The 17178-nt window shown below is 42.6% G+C and overlaps 1 protein-coding gene across 8 annotated transcripts in view; it reads right to left on the bottom strand.

The window, feature by feature from the left end:
- Positions 1–17178, bottom strand: part of PHACTR2 (phosphatase and actin regulator 2) — a 222349-nt gene that overhangs the window by 56754 nt on the left and 148417 nt on the right. For all 8 annotated transcript variants that reach the window (XM_036024810.1, XM_036024813.1, XM_036024814.1 and 5 more), the window contains exon 2: positions 16514–16681. In XM_036024810.1, the coding sequence (XP_035880703.1) occupies positions 16514–16681 (168 nt within the window). The remainder of the gene's footprint in view (positions 1–16513; positions 16682–17178) is intronic.

Genomic DNA, 17178 nt, shown 5'->3' with positions numbered 1-17178 from the left:
CTTCCTCATCTACAAAATGGTACAGCTGCTCCCTTCCTGGTTCTTCTAGACATTAAATGAGTTAAAGTGAGGGAAGTATTTAGACTGGCATGTAGACTCTGGAAAGCATTCAATAATGTCGTTGGTTATTACTATTATTTCTGTCACAGCACTTACTACATTTTTCATTACTACACGTGTATGCAGTCGCACGGCTCTAGTCTGAGCGCTCTGAGGGACGTCATCTTTGTTATTCCATCCTCATAATACCAACAAGAGTTTATTGCAGAGGAGATGTTGTACACTCAAGAGCACTGGGGAGGGGGCACTGGGACAGAGGGCACGTCTCGTGTTCTTTACTACTTCTTTTAGCAACAACCCTCCTGAGCCTTTGAGGAACCACCTTCCCTCTCTCGGCCCATGTCAATTGTGTGAGGCTGACCCTACACCCGGGCTCTAGGGCTCCTGGGCTTATCCAGCTAGAGCTCAGTTACTCCCCTGGCCTTGGTGCTCGGGCCAGAGAAGGGCATGTGTCCAAGCTGCACTAATGAGATCAAGGCCCAAGGATTTTGCTGGAACAATAGGAAAGGAAGGCTTTTTCTTTCTTCGGGAGCTGTTAAAACTAGCTGAGTATAAGCTTAGAGGTGCTAGTAGTCACTTTGCATGCACAAAGGGAGAGTCCAACTTAAAACTAAAAAGCCACTACAGAGGGACAGACACTCAAAAGACAGACCAGATTCTTAAGCATAGCCTTGAAGCCCCTAGATCTAGCCACGCATAGAGGGCATAGAGGGCATTGTCTCTGGCTTTTCAGTTACAAGAACCAATGAATTTCCTCTTTGCTAAGCCTGTCATCATCCTTCATCAGAAGCCAAGAGCTCTACTAATTAAAAAAAGTGTTGAGTAGATGCTTCTTTTAAATTTTTTTCCAGCAGAAGTTAAAGACTGTCTAGGTATTCAAGGCAGAAGTATGAAAGAAGAGTTACACAGGCCCTCCTTTTCACTCTCAAGAGTCTGAAACTTGACAGGCCTTAAGCAAGAGGAAGATGGAAAGATCTGGGTCCTCCTCTTGGGAAATCAGTGGTGCAACGTCCTCAGGCAACCTGATAGCAATCGCCATTCACGTGCTGCTTAGAAAGCGTTTTAATACCTATTTTCTCATCAGTCCTTCCATTATTCCTGAAAGACAGGCTAAACAATTGTTTTTTAAAAAAGATTTTATTTATTTTTAGGAACAGGGGCAAGGAGGGAGAAAGAGAGGGAGAGAAACAGCAATGCGTGGTTGCCTCTCACACCCCTCCCCCCTACACTGGGGCCTGGCCTGACTGGGGATCCAACCAGTGACCCTTTGGTTCACAGGCCCTCGCTCAATCCACTGAGCTACACCAGCCAGGGCCTAAGAAATTATTTTTATTTCCTTGGAATAGAGATGAATATTGAGATGTACGGATTTCCAGTCACATACTTAGAATCTGGTTGAGCCCAGATGTGTCCAACCAGAAGCCAACCATGTGCATTCTCCAATGTAAGATGACAATGACCAAGACCCCAGCTTTCCCAGGAGAGGTACAATGCTTTCCAACCTCCCTTCAAGATGTGACACAGAAGGACAGCTTCTAAAAGTTAATTTTAAATGGCCAATTTTTAGATGGTAGTACATTCTCACAGTTCAAATGATAAGAGGATACAGTAAAAATTCGGACTCTCACTCTGTCCCCCTCCCCCCAGCTCCCACCCTGTCCACCACCTATCCAAACTGAACCTCTCCCTTACTCCACAAGCAAATAACCACTTTGATTTGTGTCTCGTTAATCTTTCCAGAATTACTTAGACAAATTAAAAAATTCATTTTCATTTCCCCCTTTTTTCATAAAAGGTAGGATGTTTTTACAGTCTGTTCGGCATCACGCTTTTTCATCAATGCATGTAATATTTTTAAAATTTCAGGTCACAGCAAAAGTGGCAGTGGGAAGGGGCAAGAGGTGATGATCTCTGAACCATGCAAACAGCAGCAGCTGAAATCACTGTGTTTCCAGACGGGGTGAGCTGGGAACAGCCCTGGCAGAGCAGCCCCAGGGGACTCATGGCTGTTACTCCCAAAGGATGCTCAGAACTAGAACAATGGGCAAGTCCCTGATCCCAGATGGGCCTGGAAGTACAAGTAATCTCAGGAGAGTGATCAGAGGCCAAAATCTGCGAGCTACGTGAAACACTGCGTGCTTGTCCTTCCTTCTAGTCTGACTCGAACAAACCCGTGAGAAACACAGAGGCATGAGACTGGTGCTTTTGGATCCGTCCAGTTGTATGAAAGGTGTCCTTTCCTTGTGTGTTTCCATTTCTTGTTTTTTTCACATTAAAAGACAGTAAACCTTCCCTGGCTGGGTGGCTCAGTTGGTTGGAACATCATCCCATGTGCCACAGGGTCACACGTCTGATTCCCGGTCAGGGCACATAGCTAGGTTGCAGGTTTGATCCCTGGTTGGGGCATGTGTGAGAAGCAACCGATCAATGTTTCTCTCTCATGCTGATGTTTCTCTCTTTCTCTCTCTCCCCTTCCTCTCTCTCTAAAGTCAATGGACATATCCTCAGGTGAGGCTTAAAAAAAAAAATAGTGAACCCAAGACAGGATGAGACCACAGAAGGGGCGGATGTTAAAATTATAATGATAATCATCCTCAGAGTAATTACATTCTAACTTCACACTAAGAACAGGCTCAAGAACTGATATAACAATGAATCTCCGCTCGAAGTTGTGAAGAATATCTTCACCATACAAGACCAGAAACAGTAACCTTCAGAGAAGAAACTCCTCATTCTGACACCCTTCCTTCCCCATGATCTACTCGCACACCCTGCAGGAACGCGACACTGCTGAATCGGCAGGGAACAGCATCCCACTTTACCATCGATCAAGCAGCCAAGTGACAAGCGAGAGAGGATGTGAAAGAAACCTCCGTGATACCAAACTCTCCTAAATTATGACATTCTCATTCATTTAAACAGCAAATTCTATGGTCCATAATTAAAGGTATCTCAAATTATTCCTATCTTAGGCCAATTTTTTTGAGGTGGTTAATCGATCATTTTTAACATCCTATTTTATTTAGTTAACCTATGAACAATACATATGAAAACATCACCAACTCAAATTAATAGGTGTGAGCAACCAGTCTGAGTAAGACAATTGAGTAGCTATTTTCCAAATCCACGTTTATTACTTTCACATACATTTCTAAACAGAACAGTTTTCTTAAGATGATTAAAAAGCTTGTCTTCTTGTGTATTTTAAACATTCCCCTTCTCTACCTACCATCTTGCCTACACAGGAGTCTATACAGTATTTGTTAAAAAAAAAAAAGTGGTTTTTTTTTGTAAAATTTGTCCAGGAGGGAATACCTGACACCTGATTCCTGCTTGACCCAGAGGTAACTACAAGTAGAGTTTATATTTTTCCAAGACAAAACACACACACAAAATGCTGGGGCTTTGGGGGAATGCACCTTTACAGCATACCTGAACTACGTAACGTGTAAGGTGTGACGGTGATGCTAACTTTCCGCTTTGACAGAATTCCCCCGTTTCAGGAGCCTCCCTTTCCACTCTGTTTCAAAATTTCTGGTTATGAAAGCGCTATCAGAATCTCATAATTCTTCTTGAAGATCAAAAAAGTTAGAAAATAGGAAATGGATCAGGAAGTACACAGTCTAGTCCTTTTAAGAATACAGCTTGTGCTCAAATTCAGACCTTGCACCTTATTAGCAGGTGCCCGTAGGCAAGCTCCTAACCTCCTCCCTGTGTTTCTCATATGAAGAAAACAGAGGTAGTAAAACCTAACTTGGACGGACAACAGGATGATTAAAACATCTTGTGAAGTGTTTAACACAAAGTAGAGGCCATATAAGTTTTTCTTCCTCCCCAACTTTCCATTGTCACCTGTCTATACGTGTATCTACCCCTTTGGTAATATTCTATTGATACTTTTATCTAAATGTGCTATTGACCTGGAAGGCAGCACAGTATAGGGATTAAGAACAAAAGCGCACACCAGGCTCCTGAGGTTCAAAATGGGCTACGCTGCTCATAAGCCCTGGGAATTAGCACAAGCCATTTAACTTCTCTGTGCCTGTGTTTATCCCTTACTGATACGGGGGTTATCATAGCAACCTGCCTCAAAGAGTAATTGGGAAGATTACAAGCATTTAAAATAGCATCTGACACTTGCTACTTATCATTACTGCTAATATCCACATATCCTGTTCTCACTTCAAGTTAAATCCCAAAGAAAACTTCAAATGAGTAAGAGAAGTAAAAGGTTTTCTAAAAACTTTTATTTAAAGAAAAACTTTACTTCATATGTGGCACAGGTAGCAAATTACACAGAGTATTCAAAAGGAACATTTTCAAACTCACGGGGCGGTATCTACATTGGACATTTTAGCAATGAACTGAGAATCGCAGCAAACAGAAAGGACTCCACAAGGCCAGCAATACGTCAATATCAGACTAAAAATGGGCGATTAAGTCTTAGTTGGTGTCCACCCCATGCACCCAAGGTTTTCTTTAAAAACAAACTAAAGGGGGTGGCAGGGAGAGGAAATGGAGAACTGTTGTTAAGTTTGCAAAGTGAACAGTTCTGCTGATGGCTTGCAGTTCAGCATTAGACATTTAAAAATGGTTAAGAGGGTACATTTTATGTGATGTGTTTTCTACCACAATTTAAAAATAAATTAAATTGTAAGACAGTTTTGGACTACATTAACGCTGAGAGCGCCATACATCCAAGCTGAAAAATAGATCACGAGGAATTTTCACAGCATTTTAACCACATGGATGTATAATGAGCTCACGGCTTTCCAGTACCCAGTCTTCTCCCCAGCCATGCTTTCTGTGCTCTTAGATTTCCCACAGGGCCTCTCGTGCCCTGTCTTATAAAAGGGACTAAGGAAACACTTACACTTGCGAATAAAGAACTTCAAGAGTATTCGTTTCAAAACCTAGAGAGCCTGGGTTTAGGAAAGCAGTTGAAGAAAACCCAGGCCAGGCCAAAAATAAAATGTTGACACCTAACAAGAAATAAAAATTAAAACTACAATTTATATTCCACGTGGGAAACAAATCAGGAAAATGTCAAAGCCAAAAAGCGGTCACTTTCCAGGACTTAGCCCTTGGTGATAAAGACCGGATTCGTATCACAGGATGAAAAAAACAAAACAAAACAAAACAAAACCAGCAAGGGAAATAATATGCAAAGGAAATAAAATAATGGACTTTCCTGACATGAGTTCTCTGACCCTGGCCAGGAGGAATTCTGTAGTACCCTTAGAAGCTGTTTAAAAGTGGCACCTCTCCAAAGGCAAATGAATTTAGGAAATTATCCACCCAACTAAGGCGTATAAACAATCAGATCCTCTCTTAAAGCAATACAAACGCACATCGCCTCATCCCAATGGGAGCCTTTTTTGTGAAGAGGCTGAGGAGAAACATTCCTGCCTTCCTCCATATCCCGCTTAGGAACTGTATGTGGCAAACGAAAAAAGAAATTCAAGTTAACAATTCTATACTTCATTCTAGTGGGTGTGATTCTTTTAAAAACGCCATTTATAATAGGACATCAGCAGTCTAGAGCACCCATGGTTCCTCTGAGAATGTTTCCATACAATGCTCAGTGCAAATGCCTTGATTTTCTGAGTTCACTTGCTTGCCCCAGAGGAACCTGACTCCCTGTGGGGCAGGGCGGAGGCCTGAGATTCTAGTCACCTGCATGGCCCCACAAACTTAAACCTACAGCTCAGCGTGGATTAAACAAACAATATCGTATTTTCTAGAATGTCCTGGGAGCAAGAGAGTCTCCATTTGGACATCAGGTTTTATGGACTGTGTTCATCTGCAGAAGGTGGGTCCTGATGGTTTGGCCGTTTATCGTGCAGCCAGCTATTCTAAACCAGTGGTGGAAGGTTTCAATATTTACAAAACCATTAATTTCACTTATGACAAATATATAAAAAGTTAACACTCAAATTATGCTTCCCCATAAATGGGTTTTACCCTTATAGTGAATAACAAATGTTCCATAAATAAGATGGTAAGGTCATAATGATTCTTTCCATCCATCCATGTGCAGAAAGATTGAACCAAAAAAAAAAATTCACTCTCTTGGGAGAAAAAAAATGAAGAGGAATAGTCCCCTTTAATGCATATAGACAAAAATGTGTTTTAACAGTATCATGTATATTTAGGAAAGTAGAATAAAACAATTTAAGAAAGTATGTATGATAAAATTATTATATATTATCTCTTTTCTAACACTCGTTTAGTCTGGTGAGGTTCAGTCACAAAATACACAGGTACAACAATGGCTGAACTAAACACCCCCCCCCCCGCCCCCGTTTCAGGTCAGCGATGCCTCCACAATGCCCTTTAGTACACTGCCATACAGGGCGGACAGTAGGAGTTACTTCAGTTCATCATCCATTCATAAGGGAATGGGCCCCCAGCCTGTCCATTAAATCTGGTGTAATATTCATTTTGTCTGTTTTGGCTTTTGAAGATTCCTGAAGGCTCTTAAGCAGTTCTCAATAATATGAACACAAAGGAAGAATTCAAAATATGTATTGTCTTTCTCTTACCTCCCCCCAAATTCCAGCATTTTCCAAGTCAGAAACACCCAATTGCAAACACCCCATCTATGGGATGGCATAAGGCTCATCAAAAGCCATTCATTCATTCACTCATTCATTCTAGAAACATTTACTGAATGTTTAACAACACAAGCCAGGCATGATTCATTCTAGTTGCTTTGGGATTTTTATCAGAGAAGGAAAAATCCTTATTCTCATGGAATTTATAATCTAGGAGGAAGGAGAATCAGATAATAAACAATAGACATAGTCTGCAACTGTTAGAAGGTAAAATGTACTACAGAAATTTTACAAAGTAAGGCAGAAAAAAGAGGAACCGAGAGTGCTGGGGGCCCTACTTTACACCCACAGGGATGGCAACGACAAAAAAGATAGATAATAACAAGTGCTGCCCAGAGTGTCGAGAAACTGGAACCCTCACACACCATCGGTGGGAATGTAAAGTCGTGCAGCTGCTCGGGAAAATGGTCTTGGCAGTTCCCCAAAATGTGAAAAAACACTGAGTTACCATGTGACTCAGCAATTCCATTTCTAGGTATATAACCCAGAGAAGTGAAAACATGTGTCCACACAAAAACTTGCACGCAAATAGTCACAGTGGGCATCATGCATAACAGCCAAAAATAGAACCGATTCAATGCCCGTCACCTGAGGTGAAGATAAACGAAGTGCGATGTATTCAAACAAGACAATCTTATTCAACAATAAAGTGAACTACAGTTCTGATGTACGTTACATGAACGAACCTTGGCATGTACGTTACATGAACGAACCTGGCAATATCAGGCCAAATAAAGGGAGTCAGTCATGCAAGACCACGTATTTATTATATGATTTTATTTACATGAACCAGAGAATGGGCAAATTCCTACAGAGACAGGAAATAGAGCCGGGCTTCTCAGGCGTGATGGCTAATGGGGTGGAGTTTCTTTTCAGGATGCTGAAAATGTTTAAGGCTGATACTGACAACGGTGGCACAGTTATGACTACTTAAAACCACTGAATCACACACATTCAATGGATGAACTATGTGGTATATAAATTATATCCCAACAAAGCAAAAAAAAAAAAAAAAGAGTGCTGGAGGAGAGAGAGGATGACCGAGTTACACCTAAAATCACACGCACCTACAGTAACTCGGGAATGCACAGAATAAAGCCCAGATGCTCACGCAGACACAGGTCAGCGCCCTGGGGCGTGATGCCCAGATGCTGCTGCGTGTGGTCCTGGGGAAGGAGGCCGGAGGGCCCGTCTCACTGCTGGGGGTGCTGCTGCCTCTGTAAGTGCCGCTGTGAAACAAATGCTGAACGCTGTTTTCACTTTTTGCCTCACAAAAGTGAAGCAATGTAAAGCGCATTTTTGAAAACTGGCAGATACCTGTATGACATACAATGGAACACTATGCAGTCTGAAAAAGAAAGAAAACGCTATCACCGGCTGCAACATGAATGGACCTGGAGAATATTATGCCAAGAGAAATAAAACAGTCAGAATAGGACAACTACAATACGGCTCCACTTATATGAGGGAAGCATCCAATACAGTGAAATTCATAGAGGTAGAGAGGACAGTGATGAACAGAAATGTACCCATAATCTACCAATAAACTATCATTGGGCAACATTCCCTAGACATGTATAAGATACTTGGTTCCTACTGAAAAGTTCTTATTTTAAAAACAAGATGAATTCCTATTCTGGGTATGATTCTAAGCAGTAAAAATGAGGTTGGTTAAGTGCAATAATAAGAATTTGAGGGCAAGCCACCATGCTATCTGAGCATTCAAAACAGCCAAGAATGGGACTGTGAAGGATGGGCAGACCCACAGGCCACCTGGCAGGCTCCGGGAGAGCAGGGAGCTCAGCAGGCATGTCCACCACTGTGTCTCCAGCACACGCTGCATTGGGCTGGTATTCAATCACAACTCACGGAATAACTTGGACAGTTTAGTATGGTTCCATGGTGAGAAAGTGAATTGAAAATAGGTCATGGGGATGAAAGAACTTTAGGAAAAGATGGAAGGATCGCTATGAACAGTGTGACTGAAATACATACATACGCGTGTGTGTGTGTGTATGTGTGTGTGTGTACGTACACGCCAGGGGTTAGTTGGAAAAATTGGAGAGAATTGGTTTCAGGTCAATGGAAAGGAAAACCTCTCCAGTAACTACAGCTAGGAACTGGGAGCCCAGGAAGAAGCTGAATGACTATTCCTGCTCGGGGCTGCTGGAGACAGGGGGTTCTGCCCTCGAGACAGACTTAGAAGACTAATAAGGTCCTTTACAACCTCAACTGCAGACTCAGAAAGTGGTTTACCACAGTAACAATAAATCCTGTTTGGCTGTATTTGGATGAGTCTTAATAGGATCAGGCTGCAGGCGTGTTGTGGATTAAACTGAACGTTGTAAAATAATTTGGTTACACTTTCACCGGTCCAAGTAATCTCACAGCAGAACCAGGGACACTGCTAGCATGTAAGTCAGGCACTGTGTGAAGACAGAGGCAATAATGCATTATTTCAACCTACAAATGCATTCTTTGTTGGACTTGATGCTTAGAACCACCAAAAAAACAGCACTGACAAGTGAGGGATTCTAAACTTGGGCTCCACGAACCTGGCTTTCTGATGGACGGGACTTAAATTTAAGAAAGGAAGCCATACCAAAATGTTTATATGACAGAGTTAAATCCCTTTCCTGGACTTCCGCTCCTCCAGTAAAACTGTGTAGAGCGAAATGACGTAACTCGATAGGGGCCATGGTGCTGACAATAAGGGGTGGGCAAAAGCAGGTTTACAGTTCTGAGTACAGGAAACACAGTTTATTCTTGTGTTATTTACTTATTAATTATTGTGCAATTGTTGTATTAACTATAAACCTACTTTGTAGATATTAGAGTTAACAATCATGAAGTTCTTGCATGTGGGATATTTTAATTGTTAAATTATTGGATATAGAAAAGTTTAAAATGGACTACCTTCACAGTGTATGAACACCATTATTAGAAAATGAGAAAATGCATGTGATTACTGAATAGGATTTCTCTGAGTGCTTTTCCTCCCTATTCCTCTCTGCTTAAATGTTGTCTGCCTTCCCAACGAACTTTCCCTGACCACCCTATTGGAAACTGTAACTTCCTTCCCACACTCACTCCCAATTTCTTGCTTTATTTTCTCTCTTCTCACTTTCTGATATACTGTCTAAGCTACCGGGTTCACTTTCTGTAAACCCCTACTAGCGCTAAGCTCATACGGAAAGGCGGCTCTGCCTCTTCGGTTTCCTGCCGTAGCCCTGTGACCGAGCCTGGCGTATGGCAGATGTCGCTGCTCCGTGAACACCGGAGAAGACAAGTGCGTGCTGTCTAACATACGAGCAAGGAGCTCTCTGTGGGCCTGGCTGTGCTGTGTGGTTACCGAAAGAGGGAGAGATTCTCCTCTCGGTCTCTGATGTGCTGGGAGGGTGAAGGATATGTGAAAAGCTTCCATCTTCTCAGTGGACCGAGACAAATAAAGACAAAATGATGTCATTTATTAATGCCACTAGACCTGTCCTTAAGAAATATCACCCTGAGCAAATCCTCTAATTTTGCCCTGCTTTCTGAGGTATAGGAAATCCTTCCTAGCATGAACATTATGCCTCTGTGGTTACAGAGAATACTACTTCTGCGAAGACCAAACATAGGTTTGATTCTTGCCACTCAGTTTTCCACGTGTACACTGTGGAAATCAAGCCAGCCAAAACCAAAACAGTTCCTGAGAGCAAATCCTTCTCACAGCAAAAACTCTAGTGTATGAAGCAAACCAGTGTATCAGATTTATCTTTCAATGAGCAATCCTTACTGATCTGGGTAAGGAGTTACCTTCTAGGAAAGCAACCTACTATATCATGGTCCCAAGTACTGGGTACAGTGCCAAATTGCTTGGGTTCAAATACTGCCTTTGCTTCCTTATCCGGTGTGTTTCCTTCGGCAAGTGATTTGAATCTTCCTGTTTTGGTGTCCTCATGAATAAAACTAGAATAATAGCAGCACTTGAACTTCATAAGTTTTGATGATTAAATGAGTTACTGTGAATAAAGTTCTTGGAGCAGGGCCTGGCACATAATAGCATTCAGTAAAAATTAGCCATTATTACGATTAGGAAGCGCTGAGTACCTTCAGTAAATTAAAGTTTTTACCAGACGCCTCTCGACAAGTTACTCTGATTTGTAGAAAGCTGTTAACTTACAACAATGTTATCTAAAAATCTAGGCTGGCATTCCTTCCCTGTGACAAAACAAATAAAAGTCATAATTTTAATGAAGAGAAGTTGCCTTGATTTTCTTTATTTAGAAGTATGACTGACTTTTAAAATAAGGGCAAAAGATAAAAACATTTTTTCCCCTAATTATTTCATTGGCTTCTGTACAGTTGCATTATGGTTGCCACTGTGGCACAGAAGTTTTTGACTGGTATTTTAAATCACTCTCTTCCTCTTTCCACTATTGATTTTTACATCTTCCATTCCTTTTATAAAGTCCTAAAGCACCCAGTGCTCTATTTTTGGTTACAGTGGATGGTCACTAAATACGTAATTCAAGGCACATTTGAGTGTACACATCAGGGCCCTTTTATACAAAGCACCCGAAGTGGGGCAAAGCTGTGTGCGACAGTCTCCGCCCTTCAATACTTGGCACAGTAAATCAGGAGCAGGCACGTAAACAGGGAAAGAAGTCAAAATATTTACGTCACCACAGCAGTGCCGGCAAAGGAGGGGAGCTTCCTACCCAGCTGAGGCAGAGTCCGGGCCAACAGCTCCAGAAAGAAGAGATGTGTTGTGACCCTTGCACAGATGGTGGTCTCTCCCCGGGCGTGGCTGTGGGAAGAGGGTGCTCAGAGGAAGAGGGAGGAGCAAAGCGAAGGGTCTGGGGACCAGCAGGCTCAGGTGTGCTCAGTGAGTGACCTGGTGTGTCCAAGGCTGTGACTGACAAAGATATGACAGCAAAGGTCAGTTTGGTTACTCCGAGGAGGACAGCCGAATCTGGAAGTCATTTAGGAAACAATGTATGGTCAGTCACACTTTTTGAGTATGAGGTGATGGGACCCAGGTTCCACCTGTGGGAGATGCCCCTGTGGTGGTGTCAGGAGGATCTTTGGGGAGAGGCAGAGACGGGTGCTCTGCCTACCTGCGTCCCTCAGTGCACACGACCTCCACGCACTCCTCCCTCCTCACTCCTGGAGGGTCCTGGGCCTCGTCATCCTAATACCAGGAGCTCCCAGCCCCGAGGGTGGGGTCTGCGAGGCTGTTCCCAGGGCTGTTCACTTTCTACAGGGAGTTTCCATCCTGAATCCTTTGCTAACTTCCTGGCCTAGTTACCAGCTCAATCCCCTAGTTCCTTAAAACAAAAACAAAAACAAAAAACAACAAAGGATGGGGGCCCTATGTGGCTGGCCTGGAGCTTGGAAAAGGGTTATCTTGCTTATTCTGGGGTTCCTGACAGCAATGCCATCCTGAACCTTCTCTGCCAGCCTCACCAGCTAGGTCAGGTCCCTCTCTCGGGCCTGCTCTCCGGACCCAGCCCCTCCCCGACTTCTCTAGCATCCCATAGCTTCCCACAGTGAGTACAGCTAACACCTACATACAGCAGAGAGGCTACCTGCAACAATTGAGACAGAGAGTGATGAAGCCAAAGACAATGGGGATGGGGAGGAAAGGCTGATGTTAGAGACCCTCCAACCAGGAGGGAACAAATACATGGTTTAGGGAACTAGCCAGATGCGAAGATGGCAATAAGCAGGGGAAAGTCAAAGGACTCCATGGTTCAGAGTCTGGATGCTACACAAAGCCGTGTCTGCAATCGCCAGGATACCTGGGGTTGGCAGAGGATCTGTTTTGGTTTGGAACATGCTTGTACATAGTACTTTTCCACTCCCTCACCCCCTGTGCTCATTCATAGCAACAACCATCAGTAGCTTTCGTTTCTAGAATGAAAGCTCCATGAGAACAGAGACCTTGCTCGCTTATTCGCTGCAGAGTACCCAGCTCTAGCGCTGGGCCTGGCATATACCGTATGTTCAGTGTAGATGCATGCAGACCATGGGGATGGATTTTGTGTTGACATGTAGTCCTCAGGCAAGTGCTGCCCAGCAGGTGCTTCAGTGGAAGTGCCCGGCCCTCACCTAGACCCTGGGTTGGAGAGATGTGGGTACTGAGAAAAGAGGGTGCGACGAGGAAGGACATGTTCATAGCATGAGAAGGGCCAAGACATGTAGCAAACCCCCCTCAAAGATTCAGGAGAGGTGAGGGGGGGAAGAGAGGGAGCAAAAGACAGCAAGAAAAGTCAAAGGCAACCAATATAATGACACCTTTTGTAAATCAAGGAAGAACTCATCAGTAATGGCAAATGTAGAGGCTGGAATGCATGAATACTACAGACAAACTAAACTCGTGACTGCAAGTGACCCCGAGGGAGTGCTGGGTGCTGCGGCGACAGCGTGGGAAGTGGAATGAGTGTGTGGAGAGACAGTGGGTGCAACCGGTACAGGCTGGGTTTTCGAGGCATTTGGTTTTGATGGTGTCAGTCTATGCAGAAGTAAGAGGGACAGCTGTGTTGAGACACTCTTAGTTTGTCGTCTTGTCTTGTAGTCTTGGTTTGTACCGTTAGTTTTGGGGAGATGAAAGCATATTTAAAGATCCAGAGAGAGAAGCTTTCGTCTACCTCCCACCCCCACAACAGAAAGAGCTGATTACACAGGGGAAAAAAGTGTAGATGCCATTCTGGAGATAGGGAAGGGGCGCAACCTGGAGATCAGGCGGCCCCGAGGAAGAGCCCTCTCACTCAGGAAGAGAAAAGCAAAGACGAGACGCACTGGGGAAAGTACACGCACAAGGGGGCTACTCTCCTGCCCTAGGACCCAGCAGCCCACGGACCAGCCTAAACCAGAGGTGAAGATGCAGACACCTTTGCTGCTTTAAAGCAAGGCCAGGGAGCTGGAAGTCCGGGCTCAGGCCCAGCCTGCTTTACAGGACAAGACCACCTTCCTAAAACACAGCTGACCAAAAGACCACCACAGCAGGCGGAGGACAGGATCCTCCTACCTCCTACCACTGCGGTAGATGTACGATGACAATGGCATGTATGACAATGGCATCTATAAGTCGGCATTGCGTCCCGTCTACTCCCAATGGAAAATTCCTAGAGCAGAAACCCAGACTTAGGAAAAGTGGTATTAATCACTGTGTGGAGGAACATGGAAAGATTCACATCCATGTGTTTAAAAGCCAGGACTTTAAGAGAAGGAAAAACACAGAAAAAATTACTTTTCTTGGAAGGAATTCATCTTCTTTCATATCCCAAGATATTGTGGGTGTGGCCTAAGGTATACTTTATAGGTTGCCAGATAGCACAGGACCTTGGCCATATCCAAACAGCCAGATTTCCCTGTTTCTGACGTGATTTATGAAAAGAAGAAAACACTTTTCTCTTGGTTATTTCCAACCACATGGATTTTCCTCTGCATGTGACATCTTTCCTCAATGTGAAAAAAATCACGACCTATCATTTTGTGCCACCCTCTATGTTAAGCCTTACTTATACATTTCAAAGCTCAGCAGGAATTTAAGCCTTAAAATAAACATACATGTAAGGTGATGATAAAATACTTTATACTGGGACATTTGATAACCTCTTATAAAATTCAAGTAAAACGCTAGTAATAATGTGGGTTTAAAAAAAGTCATGCAAGTACATGTAGGAGGCAAATTCACAAAGAATTGTTAACATATCTATGTGGCTTGTTTTTATTCTTTCTCAATTTGATTTAAAAACACAATGAGTCACCTAATGACTTTTTCAGGTTTTTAATGTAGTTTGGTAGTCTTTAGGAACTAGGGTATAGTATCCACCAAAAACTTCTTGGAGCTAAACTTATATGAAATCCTGTGTGAATATTTTTTATTTTTTAAACGTTTTAAAATATATATTTTAAATATTTTATTTCTTTTTGGAGAGAAAGGAAAAGGAGCAAAACATCAATGTGTGGTTGCCTCTCACACACTCCCTACTGGGGACCTGGCCCCCAACCCAGGCATGTGCCCTGACTGGGAATCGAACTACTGTCCAGTGCCCCACTTCCACCTTGGGTAGTCACGGTAATGAGAAGAGCCATATTTTCCCCCCAGTGCTTAAGAAACCGTGAGAGGAGGTACTTCAGAAGGTCGCTGTGGTTCCTTTCATAACTGAAGAGTATGAGAGAACAAGTGCCCAGGCAGGGCGTGGAAGGAGTCAAGGACTGACCACAGAAAGCACCTCAGAACTCAACTCATGGAACTCTGATCTGACTTACTCAAGGTCACACAGCACCTTGGTGGCAAGGACACCGCTAGAACCCAGAGGTCCTCACTCAGCACAGCGTTCTGTGCACCGCTTACTTCCTACTGCCTCTTAATCCAAGCCAATTAGGAACCAAGGAGGATTCAGTAATCAAGCTAGCATTATTTCCCTCTAAGCCAAGTCTCTTTTCTGTTTCTATCTTTTTTTTTTTTTAAGATTTTATTTACTTATTTTTTAGAGAGGGGAAGGGAGGGAAACAGGGAGGGAGAAAAACATCAACGTGTAGTTGCCTCTCACGAATCCGCTACTGGGACGTGGTCCACAACCCAAGAATGTGCCCTAGACTGGGAATCGAACCGGCAACCTTTGATTTGCAGGCTGGCACTCAGTCACTGAGCCACACCAGCCAGCGCTGTTTCTATCTTTTTATTCAGGAAGTTTTCCAATATCTACAAGAGATGAGAATAATAAACCCCACGTACCCATTCCTCAGCTTAAACAATTACCAACTTGTGGCCAACCTTCTTTCACCTCTACTCACCCATTTCCCAGGATTATTTTTAAACAAGTCCCAGATATAGTTACCATAATTGTTTTAAAAAAATAGTAAATGCTCAAAGAAAATACATAGCTGCGAATGCACCAGAAACCATTTCTTTAGGAAAGCCGGATGTCCGTATTTCATACCCTCATGCTACCTGTGGATAGTTTCACCTTCTTTCACGGCTGAAGAACTAAAGGCTAGCTCTGAACTCAGCGCAGACCATGAGACACACTCTGTGACCCTGTACACACAGTGACAATCTTAGACTGTGGTGCAATGAGGAATTCTGATGAAGTGACTGTTTTGGACCATAAGCATGGAAAAAGCTGAACTTAAGATATATTAACGAAATATCATGGATACTGGACTTAAGTTGGGCTTAATTCTGGCCTGTGATTTAAAGCCATCTTCCTCCAGGAGTCCATATGGAGGGTACTAAATGATATAATTCTTAAGGTTTAACAAATCCACAAAATAAAATAACAGAATATTTTGGCACCACTGGGGTTTGGCACCCTAGGACAGAGATCAGTCCTAAAGACATGATGGAAATTTAAAATTAAACAACAAATATAGCAACATTTTTCTTTCATACACCTGTTCAGATTTTGCCCACAAACAAATACATTCCAAAAAAGACATTAAAAATTTTAAGTTAAAAGATAGGATTGTGCTGCTGGAACTAAGTAGATACAGATAGCTGTGTGTGTGCGTGTGTGTGTGTGTGTGTGTAAATGGATTCTTGTAGCTACAATATTGGCAAATAACATTTCTACTTCTAATTTTCCATTTTACCTTTCCCTCCCTACACATCAGCTATTTACGTGAATTTACAAGTATACATTTACAAGACTATGTTAGAAAGCCAAAGCAATTAGAAAAAGGCAAATCAGAATTCAAAGTTGTTTCATCCTTAAATGAAATAATTTCATTTAAAATATGGATTTTTTTTCAGAAAAAAACCCTGCAAGTCACACTTTTTTTAACCTTTTGATCAATTTAACAATTTATCTCCTCTTCTAACAAAGTTGTGATATTCATACCTGCTGAGGTTTCTCTAAATTTGTCACTGGTCTTCTTTTTCCTCCATTTCCAAGGCTTAAAGATTTTGCCAATGGTGGAGAGTTTCCCTTTTCTCTTGAAAGGAGGTGTTTGGGAACCCGCTGCTGGGCCATCTGAGTTTGCTATAGAAGCTTTGTCCAGTCCATCAACTGTATGAAGAAAAGGAAAATCAGAGAAAAGCTGTAACACCAGTTTGAAAAACAACTGCATCTGTTTCTCCCTGCATTGTTAATAGCAAGCATATCCACTTGAACTGGAACCTCACATCAAGTTTATTTTGCCCATTTCCTAGAACTCCTCTGATATCAATCAGTATAAATCAACAAGAAATTACAGTGCCCTTAGATAATCATTCTGTGGAAACAGAGGAGCAGCAAGAAGCTTATTTAATAGGTGGGGACCAAAAAATGTGGGTCATTGAAACAGCTGAATCTGTGTGCAACAGGTACATCAATATTCTGTGCAGAAATAAAGTATCCTAAGTATTTCTGAACTAGGATGTTTCCCCACAGGCTAGTTTGGCATTCTCAGTAGTGAATATTATAGTTACGGTTTCTGCTTCACCAGTTAAAATTTAGTGCCAAGAAGCTAAATTCTAAGTTTCACAATGCTTAAACTATCTTTTGCTTCTTGTTGGGAACCACCC

The sequence above is a fragment of the Phyllostomus discolor genome, chromosome 4 (assembly GCF_004126475.2).
Source record: "Phyllostomus discolor isolate MPI-MPIP mPhyDis1 chromosome 4, mPhyDis1.pri.v3, whole genome shotgun sequence".
Lineage (NCBI taxonomy): Eukaryota > Metazoa > Chordata > Mammalia > Chiroptera > Phyllostomidae > Phyllostomus > Phyllostomus discolor.
The sequence above is the reverse complement of the archived record's forward strand: the minus strand, read 5'-3'. Positions and strand labels throughout refer to the sequence as shown.